This window comes from Crocuta crocuta, unplaced genomic scaffold, assembly GCF_008692635.1.
Source record: "Crocuta crocuta isolate KB4526 unplaced genomic scaffold, BGI_CrCroc_1.0 scaffold97, whole genome shotgun sequence".
Classification (NCBI taxonomy): domain Eukaryota; kingdom Metazoa; phylum Chordata; class Mammalia; order Carnivora; family Hyaenidae; genus Crocuta; species Crocuta crocuta.
In genome coordinates, this window is record NW_027531999.1 from 3,235,543 (window position 1) to 3,250,510 (window position 14,968).

Sequence of the window (14,968 nt, forward strand, 5' to 3'; positions counted from 1 at the left end):
GCAGTCAGCACAGAGCCCAATGCGGGGTTTGAACTCACAGAGTGTGAGATCATGACCTGAGCCAAAGTCGGACGCTCCACAAACTGAGCCACCCAGGCACCCCAAGAATTAACCAGTTTTCTAAGCTACAACCTAATCATCAGGTTGACAGGATTTCCCAAGACCACCCCATAACAACCATCAGCTCAGGCAGATCATGTGGCTCTCAGTTCTCATGAAGTAAGTACAGATACAATCACATAAAGTAAGCAATATTCAAAAATAACATTCTTTCATTATTGAAAAAGTAAAATCGGAACTACTTAATAGGTATGCATCATCTCATCCCTGGATCTGAAGTAATTTTGATTTTCCGTATAAACAGCTTCTGTATGGGAGTAGTTTGCCATATGCCACAGGAAACAGAGCTGAGAGTCTAGAGCAAAAAAATGTAGATGTATTTTTAACATCTTCAAGACTGTCTCCATTTTTGACTCACTTTGTTACACTTCCTTAGGGTGATTAAACGTCATCTTTTTTTTTTTCCTTCTCTTTGTCTGCTGTGCTTTAGTGCCTGCCCAAGTGACCGGCTTGTATGTGGCCAACCAAGGAACAACGAGCAGTCTGTTTACTAATTGGACCCAGGCACTGGGAGACATAGAGTTCTACCAAGTCTTACTGATCCATGAAAACGTGGTCATCAAAAATGAAAGTGTCTCCAGTGAGACCAGCAGATACAGCTTCCACTCCCTCAAACCAGGCAGCCTCTACTCTGTGGTCGTAACAACAGTGAGCGGAGGAATCTCCTCCCGACAAGTGGTGGTGGAGGGGAGAACAGGTAAGAGGAGCACATGGGGACCTGAGAGTATCTTCTAGATTTTTTAAACATCCTGAAAACAGATCCATTTTTTACTTTCCTGAAAACCAAGTTTCAATACCAATCATCCAGAAGGTACATGTTATTCTCCTAGGAATGGAAATTGCAGAGGGAGTGGGGGTAAGAGAGAAGGAATTCTGAATTTTCTAAAATCTCTCATAAACGTGTCAGGAAAACCTTTGTGGTAACATAATAGTCATTTGATACTGAGGCTTATGTCCTCATTCAGTTGATGATTTCCTTAATGTTCGTGTCCTAGTGAAGAGGAAGACAGGTAATGAGACTTTTTTTAAAAAAAAAGTAAATTCCACTCCCTTTCATATTCTTTCAAGACATAGAAAGGAAATGATCTCCAACTTTTGTGGCTCAAAATTGAGTTAATAAAATTCCCAAATCACATATATTTTCATAAGCAGCAATTAAACAAGTACTTAATACTATATACCACCTAAACAATGTTCCCTGGCCTTGAAGAGGTCACAGTCAGATAGGGCAAAGGGCTATGTGGTCATGTGTTTCAGACAGGGTTGGCACCAGAGAAGGAGATATAATATTCTACACAACACCAAGAAACAATATAAATAAACAATGTAAAATTCATGTTCTAGTTTCTTAGAAAGAAAAAAATTAAATACATTCAGTAGAAGCTTTGACAATTACTAATGAACTCAGAATCAGGTCAGTGGCTTTGCCTACTTAACTTTATATGATTATAAGTTGGACTTGAGGCTCCTCCTTCTAGATCTCTGATGCCTGGATCTGAGTATCAGTTGTAGGCATCATAGATATGTCCCTTTTTAAAAATCATGAATCTCATCTACCTAAGGAACCCAAAGAACACTAACTTCATTAACTCTCCCAGAAAAGCAACTAAGTCATTGAAAAGATATTTCCTAGTTTTGGTAAAAATTCACTGATATGTGCCATTTTTCTCATTCTGTGGCACCTAACATTATTACTCACAGCCTTCTTCCTGATACCTTCTTTCTACTCTCTTAGTACTTCTTGACACCAACCATCCGTAGCATGATTGGGGGCGGGGCACTGAAAAACTTAGCTTGGGAATCAGGAGGCCTAGATTCTGGTCCTAGCTCTGCCATTAACTTATGTCTCGAAGACTCCATTTTCTAATCCACCCCCAGTAATTTACCCCAATTTACCCCTTGGAGGAGGGAAGGAAAAATAAGAAAGGTGAGGAGAAGGTTGAGGAGACGGTGCACCTATTTCCCAGTGAGTTGCAGTTGTGTTCGTTAGGTCAGACCGACTTGTTTCCTGCTTACACAACTGTGCAATATGGGGGATCCCAATTAGACAGCTCTATTGGTTGGTTCTTTCCCAAGCAGTAATTCAGGGATCCAGGCTCCTACCATCTGTGGTTCTTCCTTCCTCTAGGTCTGCAGAGCTCTGTCCATTTCTCCACAGAGTAGAGGTTACGGGCAGGGGAAGATGATCAGTCCTGGAAGTAGACACATCACTTCCTCCCACATTCCATTGGTGGGAACACGGCTATATGGCTACATGTCATGCAGGCAAGGCTGGGAAACAGCCTAGTTCTGTCCAAGAAGAAAGAGAAATGGTTTACTTAACAACTAGTCAGATTCTGCCACACAAGTTAATTCCCATTCAAAAATACCTTAAAGGCTTTCCAACTTCCTGTGATATACTGAAACAGTTTGGTGCCTCGTACCACTTGAAATAAGTGGGGCCTCTAGTTGTTTTTATGCCTGAATTTCAGTTGTAGCAGACATATCAGTATTTGACCCACTGTATTTAACAGAAGTATGTAAAAACAAGACAAAAAAATCTTTGAAGAATGATCACAAGGTTTTGAGGAGAGGGCAAAATATGAATAAACATGAGCACATGAGCATGGGTTATTTTATTCAAACACTTTAAGAGTGCAGACATTATCATTGGAAAGGGGGAAAGTGGGATACCACTATAGAAACACAATAACTAAAGATTTTGAAATTTGCCTAAATTAGTAAATTTTGTATACAGTAGTAGATTGTAAATATTCAATGGCTAAAGCCTTGATAGTTATTACTATCTATTCAAATTGCTGAAATACGTGTCAAGGCTGAAATAATTGAAAAGTTTTGAAAGTTTTTCTCATTCACTTGTATTTCCAGAGAGTTGAAACATATAAATAAACCTTCAGCCTAGATAAGGTGGCAAAATATTTAAAATTAAGGGGTGCCTGAGTGGCTCAGTTGGTTAAGTGGCAGACTGTTGATTTCAGCTCAAGCCATGATCTCACAGTTTGTGAGATTGAGCCCCACATCGGGGTCCACGCTGACAGTGAACAGAGCCTGCTTCCGATTCTCTCTCTCCCTCTCTCTCTGCCCCTCCCCTGCTCACACTTACTGTCTCTCAAAATAAGTAAATTAACTTAAAAAATTCTTAAAAACAATATTTAAAATTCAAGATATTGGATATATTTAACAAATCTAATTCTAACCTGAGGAAATTCTTGTTCTAAAGGAAAAACAAATTTTGTGTCTGTTTTTTGTAAACATGAATTTATATTTTTGACAAAACATCTGATGATTGTATCTTTTCTAAGAAAACCCCAGTAGTTGCAAATATTTCTAGCAGTTTTGAAAAACAAACGTAGGGGTGCCTGGATGGCTCAGTCCGTTAAGCAGCCGACTTCGGCTCAGGTCATGATCTCGGGGTCCGTGGGTTCGAGCCCTGCATCGGGCTCTGTGCTGACAGCTCAGAGCCTGGAGCCTGTTTCAGATTTTGTGTCTCCCTCTCTCTCTGCCCCTCCCCAGCCCGTGCTCTGTCTCCCTCTGTCTCAAAAATAAATAAACGTTAAAAAAATTTTTTTAAAGATTTAAAAAAATGAAAAACAAGCATAATTCTTTTGAGAACAATCATGGCATGTATAGATTGTTAAGTGAAGGGAAGAAAGAGGGGAAGGAAAGAGGGAGGGAGGAAGACATCAGTATATAAGTATTATGGCTAAAGAGTTCAACTTTACGTCTAGGAAATGTTCATATACATGGGACAGGATTAGCAGAGTTGTTCAATACAGTGCTATTTATAATTTTTGGAGATGGACAAGTGCTTGCATGTGTAAAGATGACTTTAGGGCTTAAATCACAAAGTCAGAGCATATTGAATTAGAAGGATTCTCAGAGGTCATTTAGCTGGACCCTGTCCATTGGACATGATGTACTGATACTGACAGTTATATGAAAATATTTAGGTGAAGTAGTGAACCAATGATGGAAACAGTAGTGCAGTTTGTTTGTATACACTACAGGATTTTATTCTGATTTTCACTACTGGCAATACTGTTTACTGTACACTTATTTCTGATACATGTACGATTACTACTCAATACCACCGTGATTAATTTGCATACCATTTCTAGCTAAGAAATTCCTTGAGGGCATCCACTTCTTTTCCATTTTTGTGTATGTGGCAAATAGGTCCTCAATAAATGGTTGTGGCACTAAGCCCCAATTAAAATAAGCAAATGATTATGGCCATTATCACCACAATAGCTCTTTCTGCCCACAGTTGGGTCAATCTCCAGATTTGTTGCTTTCAGGATGGGCTTTTAGGTTTATTTCTTGCCACTAGAGGGCAGGAAATGCTTTGTAAAGGAAGATGCAACCCCTTTGATCCCATTAGTTATTAGACTCCCCAGGAGTAAATAACTTCATCACAAGAAGATCAAAACTATCCCAAAGTCTAAGCTCTTCAGAAAAGGTACGGCAACCTTCACCTTTCCCTTCAAACATTTTTGCTTATTGATGATTTGGTTTGAGCTGATTCATTTGGATTGTTGTTTGTTCCTTTTCCTACAGAGGGAAACTCCTGACATAGTCATATAAAAATGCATCCACTTAAAATACTTTACAAACAGCAACATCATAAAAATACAGTAGCAGCATCCATATATTTATAAGGCACCCAAAAGACCTCCTTGTATTTTTATTTGGGTTAACCTTGCTGATATAAGAACACTCAGCTTCCAGAAGCTAAAGCTCACACGTCTTTGACCTCTTAGGTAATCAGTTGAGATCTCTTGAGCCCACACTGTTTTTTCTGACCACGGTAGAGGATTCCAGACTTTTGACTGTACTTTTTTTTTTAATTTTCTTCCCCACTTTTTAAATCCCAGTTCCCTCCAGTGTGAGTGGAGTGACAGTGAACAATTCTGGTCGTAATGACTACCTGACCATTTCCTGGCTGCCGGCTCCCGGCGATGTGGATAACTATGTGGTGACACTCTCTCACGGCAGCAGAGTAATTCAGTCCCTCATTATCGCCAAGTCCATCAGCGAATGTTCCTTCAGCTCCCTGACTCCAGGCCGCCTCTACAATGTGACTGTAACTACAAGAAGTGGCAAGTATGAAAACCATTCCTTCAGCCAGGAGCGAACAGGTAAGGCTAGACGGAGATCCAGGCTCTGTAAGAAGGGGCTGGCTACGTGGCTCAGGGCGTCAGATCTGCAACAATTCTGCAATGATCAGATTAAGGGCCTTTTTTTTTTTTTTTTTAAATATTTTTATTTATGTCTAAGAGAGAGAGAGACAGCGTGAGCAGGGGAGGGTCAGAGAGAGAGGGAGTCACAGACTGAAACAGGCTCCAGGCTCTGAGCTGGCAGTCAGCACAGAGCCCGACGCGGGGCTCGAACCCACGAACCGCGAGATCACGACCTAAGCGAAAGTCGGACGCTTAACCGACTAAGCCACCCAGGCGCCCCAGATTAAGGGCTTTTTGAGATCACAGAATTGTGACAGAGTCTTCAAATTCTGGCCCTAGAAATTGCTTATGTGAGCAGATGTTTCCTTTAAAGTAAAATGAACACTACATTTGTGGCTAGAATTCATATTATATGCAAAGTGTTTTCTGGGAGTACTCTTCGGTTGCTAGACACCAGCTTTACCTATGTTAACTAACTTAATTCTTGCAAATTCCTTATTGAGGTCCTTGTTATTATTCCCACTTTACAGGTCAGGAAATCAAGGTTCAGGGAGGTTAAATAACTTACTTGCTCAACTGTTTAACTTGTGAAACAGCCAGTGCCTTTCTGTATTTAAACCCAGTTCTGAATGGTTCCAGAGCCTACAAAGTAATCTGTTGGTCAAAGTCCACTGTTTATTCTTTTTCACACAAAGTGAAGATGTGAACTTTCATAGTCCTGAGACCAGGAGTAAAATCTTAGCAAAAGCAATGAATACCAGGTCTTTGATATGCCGGACAAAACTAAATTTAGACAGCTACCATTTTCCCAACATACTTATGCTTTTGGGGGAATACATCTGAGATTTCTGCTTAAGGTTGACATTAATATTTTATTAGTATTTCTTTCCTGCTAAGCTATGGGTTGATATTTGCATTTAAAAATGCCAGGGTTTGGGGATGCCTGGGTGGCTCAGGTTGGTTAAGTGTCCAACTTCAGTTCAGGTCATGATCTCACAGTTCGTGGGTTCAAGCCCTGCATTGGGCTCTGTGCTCACAGCTAGCTCAGAGCCTGGAGCCTGTTTCAGATTCTGTGTCTCCCTCTCTCTCTGACCCTCCCCTGCTCTCTCTCTCTCTCTCTCTCAGAAATAAATAAAACATTTTAAAAAACTAAAACAAAAACAAAAATAAAAAAATCACTTTTGCCACATGTTAGCCTTTGCTAGGATCTGCTATTGACCGCTCGCAAAATTTTCACAAATTAAAAGCATATCTTTAATTTGCTTTTTTTGCCAAAAGCCCGGGCATAGATTCCTTAAATTTATAACAGGTCTCCTCCCTTGTTCCTCTGTCCACTTAATTCCATTATGCTTAGTATTCACTGCTGTGCCATGTGTCGCTCTAAGTTCTTATTCATTTTTTCTAGGAGAAATGTAGGATTCATTGCAGTTTTTTGCATCTGTCCCTCTGTGATTGCCTTTATGTCTGGAACCGTGTCTTTTTTGTGTTTCTCTCAATACCTGGCTTATATATAAGAACCCATAACTTTATTGTTGTTGCTGAATGTAAGAATTAGCCAATCATCTTCTGGACTCAAAGATCTTACAAAAATCTAAAACTATGAAAAAATGTCATTTGTGGCAAGAGGATCAGGACAACTGACATCATCCCATTACCTAGCAAAGGGTTTGGAGCCTCACAGATACTCAATAAATGTTGAATAAGTTAATAATCAGAAATCACTTAGCTCTAGCTTTTAGTGCTCCGTGGATAGAGGCTAGGGAATGTCATAACCCCTGAAACAGTCTATAACGTTGTTGCAGATAGGAAAAGTATATGTATTTCTTGGAGGAGAGAGTGTGTGATTCTCAAAGTTTCTGTGACCTCAAAAAGGTTAAGAACCTGATTTACATTGCTACAGGATGCTAACACTGAAAGTGTCCACAGATTGATCTAATCCCATCTCATTTGGAGATAAAAGTCCCAGAGGAAAAGTCACATTGCTAACCAGTAATCAAGTTCAACCTAGCTCTAGCACTATTTCCATTACATGCTGCCATTCCAGAAAGCACTGGTTGGGGATATAAAGAGCTGTGCCGTGCTCTCAACTGATTTAAAACCTAATTATACTGATAAAATCACAATAATGCCTGCGATCTGAAAAGTAGATTTCCATTTATGAAGCAGCCTTATGTCAGTGTCTTATGTTGATCAACTTGGAGCCTAAAAATCACCAGAGTCAAAGGCTGTATCATCCAACTACTAACCGCTTGCTTCCCCTCCCTGTCAACTCATAAACGTTTCCTATCCATCTGATCCTCATACTGCAAGCTTTTTGCTAAAATTGTTTTTAAATGCAAGAAAAATGACCTTTTATTCGAAGCACTTTCTTGACTCTTTAAACTAACATGAACTCGGATTTGATGCATGACTAATCAAGGGAAACCATTTTACCCAACAAATTAGTTTAACATAGAGTCATGTCTGAATTGCTGTTGTCTTGATTTTGGCTGATTGTGTCAAAGCCCTTTTCCTTTTATAATTCTTTTGTTCTACATTTTGGGTGAAAATATCAATATTTCTAATTCCGCATCACATCATCTCATCATGCAGCAAAGCGAGTCTCACAAATTACCTCCAATTCCACCTGGAAAGCCTCTTATTGACTTAGCATGGTGTGTACCCTGGTTTTTCTTCCTGTAATAGTTGCTTTGTCTTCAATAAATTGCCTGGGTCATTGACGTTTCTTACTTAGTCCATGCATAAAAACTTCCAAATTGTTTTTCCTTTATTCTGTGATGAACAAATTCTAGCTACACTGTCATTGATTTAGGTAAATATCTTGAAGAATGCATCCCTGTCCTGGCTTCATATCTGCAGTGAGATATATATATATTATATATATTAATTTTTTGCAGTGATATATAGTCTAATACAAAAACTAACCACTACACATATGCCAACAAAAGAAAATAAAATGCAACTTGTAGGTGTGAGAAACATCGTGGCAAATATTAGATGCCAAAATATTGAAATTTCTGGGTCATTTCATGCTTTGAAGGAAAGTGGAAGAGAAGGTTTAGACACAGGCTTTGTCCAGTTGATTGATCAATCGATAGACTGGTTGAGAGAGAAAACCACAGGCTCACATTGTTGGTTTCTTTGTATATTTATTGGGCATAACCTCAGATGCACAAAATTGGATTAATCTTAGTTATTGGTTCAGGAAACCATGTTTTGTCACTTTTATTTATTTTTTTAGGCTTCTAATTTAATTTAGGTATTTAATTAGTCATTTTTAATAATTTAATACACGCAAGAAACCATTACCTATAATAAAAGCTAGAGCCTTAACAATAATCTATATCAAATCATATGGCTCCCACCTCACTGATTCATCCCAAGGTAGCCATCATCTTAACTCCCATTTTCAACTGTCTTCTTGCTTTCATCTTGCGTAGTTTTAATTATGTAGTCCTAAAAGTATGGGTTAAAACAATTTAGTTCTAACATTATTTTTAAAAAGATTATTTTAGGACCACCTTGGTGGCTGAGTCAGTTAAGCATCCAAGTCTTGATTTCAGCTCATATCTTGATCTCACAGCTCGTGGGGTTGAGCCCCGAGTTGCTGTCAGTGTAGAGCCTGCTTAGGATTCTCTCTCTCCCTCTCTCTCTGTCCCTACTACCTTGCTCGCTCGCTCTCTGTCAAAATTTTTAAAAAAGTTATTTTATGTAGTATGTAATCTCTGGGAACTTAATTTTCACTTAATATTATATTGATAAGATTCACTTACTTACATTTTGTGTTTTGGTGTTAAAGGCACAAAAATCCATATTTTTGCATTTTGAGTTAGAAAGTAATTATGATTGTTATATAATTTCCCTGTGCATATACACCAGTTCATTCATCCACTCTCCCATAGTTGAGCATCCTCTCTCATGCTTGATCCTATTGGGTTTTTTTAATTTTGCCAATTATAGGGCATTTTGCCATGGTCTTGACTTCACACCAAAGATATTAGACATCCCTTCATGTATTAATTATACGTTTCCTCTTCTTCCATTTTTCTTTTGGATTGTTTGTATTGTTCTTTGTAACTTTTTATTACATCTTGAATCACCAAGGTGTTAGAATTATTAATATCATCACCATCAATTCATATTAATCATCAGTTATCATTTTTAAGGTTCCACCTTGTACCTGACATTTTGTGAAGGCCAGAAACAGGATTAGAATTAATTCATCATGTTCTGTTAAAAGATCCATTTAATTACTCCAAACAGTGTAACAATCTTTCCCCTCCAGAAATGTGTAATCTAAAGGTCTAAAACTTTTCTTTTAAATGCCCACAATAAAAATCTACTCACTTACCTTTACTGTTCCAGGTTGTCATCTGTGATCAATTACTCACTTAGAATCACTACATCTTTAGCTGTTCTCTGTTCTCTTTTTCAGTGCCCGACAAGGTCCAGGGAGTCAGTGTTAGCAACTCAGCCAGGAGTGACTATTTAAAGGTATCCTGGCTACATGCTACTGGAGACTTTGATCACTACGAAGTCACCATTAAAAACAAAAACAACTTCATTCAAACCAAAAGCATTCCCAAGGCTGAAAACGAGTGTGTATTTGTTAAGTTAGTCCCTGGACGGCTGTACAGTGTCACTGTTAGTACAAGAAGTGGACAATATGAAGCCAGTGAACAAGGGAATGGAAGAACAAGTAAGTGGAAAGTTCACAAAATCTGATAGCTGGTTGGGACTTGAAGGTCATCGAGTCAGTAAAATATATGAGCCTTGCGTTTTCTTTGCTTACTGATCAGTAAATTACATTCCCAGTAAGTCTCACTTGGAGCTAACAGCATTCAGCCAAGCCATGGCCTATAATTACAGAATATTTATTGGTAGATAAAAGCAAGCATAGTCGGGAAGCAAGAAGGCCAAATGTCCCATTTCTCTTCCTTGTCTTCCTACGTGGTGGCATTTAAAGTTCTAGACACCTCTTTTTATCTTATGATTGAGGTCATAATTCATTTTATAATTATATTCTACCAACATTTACATATAAGATTTATGTCGGGAAAAAATTATAATTTTAATAGTTGCTTCCAATTTTTCTTATTTAATTTAATTATGCATGAAGTAGTTCAAGTGGTTTATTTGGGGAAGAGAGATGTTTGCCAGTTCCTTGAATGTGATTCATAAATTATTGTGTAGGTAAACTTTAATCAGCCACATTCCTGAACTTTCCTCTCTATTCCTCCCTAGTCCCGGAGCCCGTTAGGGATCTAACATTGAGGAATAGGAGCACTGAGGACCTTCTGGTGACTTGGTCACGAGCTGACGGAGATGTTGATCAATATGAGATCCAGCTGCTGTTCAATGATATGAAAGTATTTCCTCCTTTTCACCTTGTAAATACTGCAACTGAGTATCGATTCACCTCCCTGACACCAGGGCGCCAGTATAAAATTCTTGTCTTGACCATCAGTGGAGACGTTCAGCAGTCAGCCTTCATTGAGGGCTTCACAGGTAATTTGAGACGTGGCTCTTGAACCTGAGTGGGTGTAGTGGTGTATTTAGCATGTTGAGTAGCCAGGCATTTGGGATGAAGGTTGTAGGGTCAGAAGGAGATGGCAAGAAGCGAGGTTATCTTGATGGTGACTGTGATGTTGTCCAATCTGGATTAACTACAGTACAATATAGGGTAAGACCAAAAAAAAGGCTTTCAGAGAAATAGCAAATAGCCTTGGATTTATGTGAATAGCTGGAGCTTGTTAAGGCATGTAGATTAAAAAAAAACAAAAACCACTAACTCTGTTGGTTGGGTATCCTTTCTTTGGAACTGTTATTATGATAGTTGACATTTATTGACAGTTTACCTTGAGCCAGACCCATAACAATGCTCTTAACATGTACATTTTGTTCAATCTTCACAACTCTGTGGGCTGGTTACCATTACTAGCATTGCCATTTTTCTGATGAAGAAACTAAAACGTACAGAGGGTTAAGTAATCTGCCTATAGTCCCACAGCTAGTAAATGAGAAAACCAAGACCTGGACCAAGGCCGTGTAACTAGCCTCTTGCTCTACTACTGGCATTCTTCATTTCTGCTCACTGGCTCCCATGTCCCCCAAAACTTCGCCGGTCAGCTCCAGTTCAGGCAGCAAAGTCCGAGTGAATTTTTTTAGAAAGTGCCAAAATATAAGAAGCATGAAAATTGTGGCTGAAAATTTCCACAGTTCATTCTCTAAGTGATGACTTTTAAATTTATTTTCCTCTTTAGTTCCAAGCGCTGTCAAAAATATTCACATTTCTTCCAATGGGGCGACAGACAGCCTGACAGTCAACTGGACTCCTGGTGGAGGCGATGTTGATTCTTACACCGTGTCAGCGTTCAGGCAGAATCAAAAGGTTGAGTCTCAGACTATCTCCAAGCACATCTCTGAGCACACATTCCATAGACTGGAGGCTGGGGAACAGTACCAGATTGTCATTGCCTCGGTCAGCGGGCCCCTAAGGAACCAGATAGACGCAGTGGGGCGGACAGGTGAGTGCCAGCCAAAGTGTTCCCCATAATAGGACAACAAATGGACTTACTTAGCTCTTCACAAGTCAAAACTACCCAAATTCAAAGCCACAATTCAATGTGGTTTCAAGAGCCTTTCTCATACTTTTTTTTTTTTTTTTTTTGCTTTTTTCTTTCTTAATAGAGATTTTCAAAACAAATGAAAGGTAATTGGGAACCAAATCATTTGAATACACTTTCATACGTGCTAAAGGATATAAAAACTTTAATTTTAACGAGTAGACACTTAGATCTATTTACATTAACTAGATGTAAATACTTCCTCTTTCTGTAAAATTTACCCCTTTCTCAGAATTATTTTTTTAAATGAACACCTATGCCATTTACTTCATTTGTTACAAGAATAAGTAAAAAATGAAGGAATAACATGTCTATTTATATTATATTACTATTAATATGTTACTTTTAAAGCAAAAATAAGCTATGTCACCTGCTATATGCCAGGCATTTAAAATTATCTTGAGTCAACTAGAAGATAGAGATCATTATTTTCATCTTACAGATGAGGAAAGTAAGGCTCAGAAAGTTTATAACACATTATCAAGTATATATGTAATAAGACCAAGAGCTACAATTCAAATCTAAGTCTGTCTGGCTCCAAACCTTATACCCTCTCTACTGTGATACAATACTTATCAAATGTCTTCCATTCTTATAACCATTCGCTTAGCTGTGCGGCCTGGGCTTCTGTACTGTGCCCTACTATGTCCCTATTTCACATATGTATATCTCCAACCATATGTCAAGCACTGTGCTAGAAAAGGGACTTCTGTCGCAAGATAGAGCCCCCAACCTCAAGAAGCTTATGATCTAATGAAGGAGACAGAGAAGTAAAAAGGCAATTACAGCATGATACGTTCTAAAATCAAAATAATAATAGGGTGTGTTAGGAGCAGACATGAAGAGACAGGGAAGGCTTCCAGGAAAAGGTAACATCTACATAGACACTAAGAAGTCCTACTGGTAACACATATGTCGACTTGGTTCCAGCAGAAAAACCAAAGGCCTAGAGTTGAGAGAAAGTATGGCACATTTGAGGGCCTACACACTGTATGGTATGCTAGATTAAAGAGGCATGTGGCCAAGTAAGGAGATGGACCAAATCTTGACAGGCATTGTGTACCTTGTAGCACTATTCAGAATTATGGAGGCCACTGAAGGGCCATCCGCATGGGGGTGCTATGAGAATATGTCACACACAGTGTGGGAGGCTAGGAAGCAAGGGGGACTGATCACTAATATGAGGGATGATATTGTCTTAGGGGTGTGGTAGTGGATAGAGAAGGGAGAGAAGTGGACAGATCAAAGAGATAGAAGATTTAGGACTTAGAAATTACAAGACCCATGTCTGATTATATATAGGACCAGAGTGACAACCCACGTTTCTGGCTTGGATCAAGAGAAACAAAGGACAAGAAAGAGGTTATGAGGAGGGAGCTGAGGAGTCCAATTTGGGCCTCTCGAGAATCGGATGGAACATGCAGGGAGAGATGTCATTTGCAAAAATAGAAGAGAGATCTGAACTGCAAGTTTAAATTTGGGAGTCGTCACCATATGGGTAACAATTCAAACCATGGGAGTGGATGAGATCTCTTAAGATTATGTAGAATGAGAAAAAAATATGAGCCTAGGACAGAAAATATTATTCAAAATAATACTATTCTGCCTTTCACATCAGGAGCCGTAGTTTTAAAAATACTATTATATGCTACTGCTTAGGTCAGGGCTCAAAGCTTTGACTTGAGTTAATCTTGGGAATGAGAGTCTAAACATAATTCCACCGTCCCAACTATATTCGCTGAATGTAAATGCGTTCAGCATCTTCCACTTTCTAGATACATAAATATGAATCGCTTTGCATATTTATCAGTGTCACTTTCGCTAATTTTTCTACTTGTTTGACTTCAAGATCCTGTCTAAATTCAGAGAAAAAAAATGGAGACCCAAAGCAGGTGTACAGATCATTCAGGCCAAGAGGTGCTTTCTCCTAAAGGCACACGGAGAGTGTCTGTGCAATGCAAGTGAAGTGGTGGCATCGTCTCCTATCTGCAGTTGATCTAGGACAGTTTTTCTCAATTGGTTTCTCAGCTGGTTTACGCTGTGAGGGAACCTGACTGCCACTGCTTCTCTTCTTTCTCTGCAGTTCCAGCATCTGTCCAGGGACTAGCTGCAAACAACGCATACAGCAGTCATACCTTGACAGTGAGTTGGCAAAAGGCTGCGGGCATGGCAGAAAGATATGAGATCCTACTTCTAAATGAAAAAGGGATCCTTCTGAGTAACACATCGGAGCCAGCCTCCACCACCCAGCACAAATTTGAAGACCTAACGCCAGGAATGAAGTACAGGATTCAGGTCTTAACTGTCAGTGGAGGTCTCTTCAGCAAGGAAGCCCAAACGGAAGGCCGAACAGGTAACCTGCAAGGCGTGTGTCATACCAGACCTCTCCTTGGGTGCTGTTCCCTCACAACCGTAGGGTTAGAGAAATGAAGCAACACTGGGAGATGATATCTGCTTCTTGACTCAATAGGAGTCTTCACCATGATTTACCACTTCCCGGTCAGTCAGCCTTTCCACACAGGCTTCAGCCTACCCCACACCAATTTAGATATATTGTTAAAACCTACTGCTGCTGTAATAAATTAGCACCAACTTAGCGGCTTAAAACAGCACAATTTTTTTTTTTATCCTATAGCTCTGGGGGTCAGACACTGAAAGTGGGTCTTATGGGGCTAAAATCCAGGGCTAGATTTCTGCTAGAGACTTTAGGGGAGATGCTCTCCTTGGCCTTTTCAGCTCTAGAGGCCACTCAGATTCCTTGGCTCATGCCCCCCTTCCAACAATGGCACTGTTCCAACCTCTGTGTACGTCACCATATCTCTTTCTTTACTCTTCTGCCTCCCTCTTCCATCTTTTAAGGACTCTTGTGATTACGTTGGTCACCACCTGGAGAATCCAAGATAAGATCCCTGCCTCAAGATGTTTAACTTAATCACATCTATATGGTCCCTTTTGCTACATAAGATAACGTATTCACAGTTTCTGGGGATCTGGATGTGGACATCTTGGGGGATCGTTATTCAGACAACAATGCTGGTCTAA

At 39.5% G+C, this 14,968-nt stretch overlaps 1 protein-coding gene across 1 annotated transcript in view; it reads left to right on the forward strand.

Annotated features, from left to right (window-relative positions):
- PTPRB (protein tyrosine phosphatase receptor type B) overlaps nucleotides 1-14,968 on the forward strand; it is a 114,127-nt gene that overhangs the window by 57,498 nt on the left and 41,661 nt on the right. The window contains exons 11-16 of the mRNA XM_077775265.1: nucleotides 551-817; nucleotides 4,995-5,258; nucleotides 9,736-9,999; nucleotides 10,545-10,808; nucleotides 11,564-11,827; nucleotides 14,010-14,279. Coding sequence (XP_077631391.1) covers nucleotides 551-817; nucleotides 4,995-5,258; nucleotides 9,736-9,999; nucleotides 10,545-10,808; nucleotides 11,564-11,827; nucleotides 14,010-14,279 — 1,593 coding nt within the window. The remainder of the gene's footprint in view (nucleotides 1-550; nucleotides 818-4,994; nucleotides 5,259-9,735; nucleotides 10,000-10,544; nucleotides 10,809-11,563; nucleotides 11,828-14,009; nucleotides 14,280-14,968) is intronic.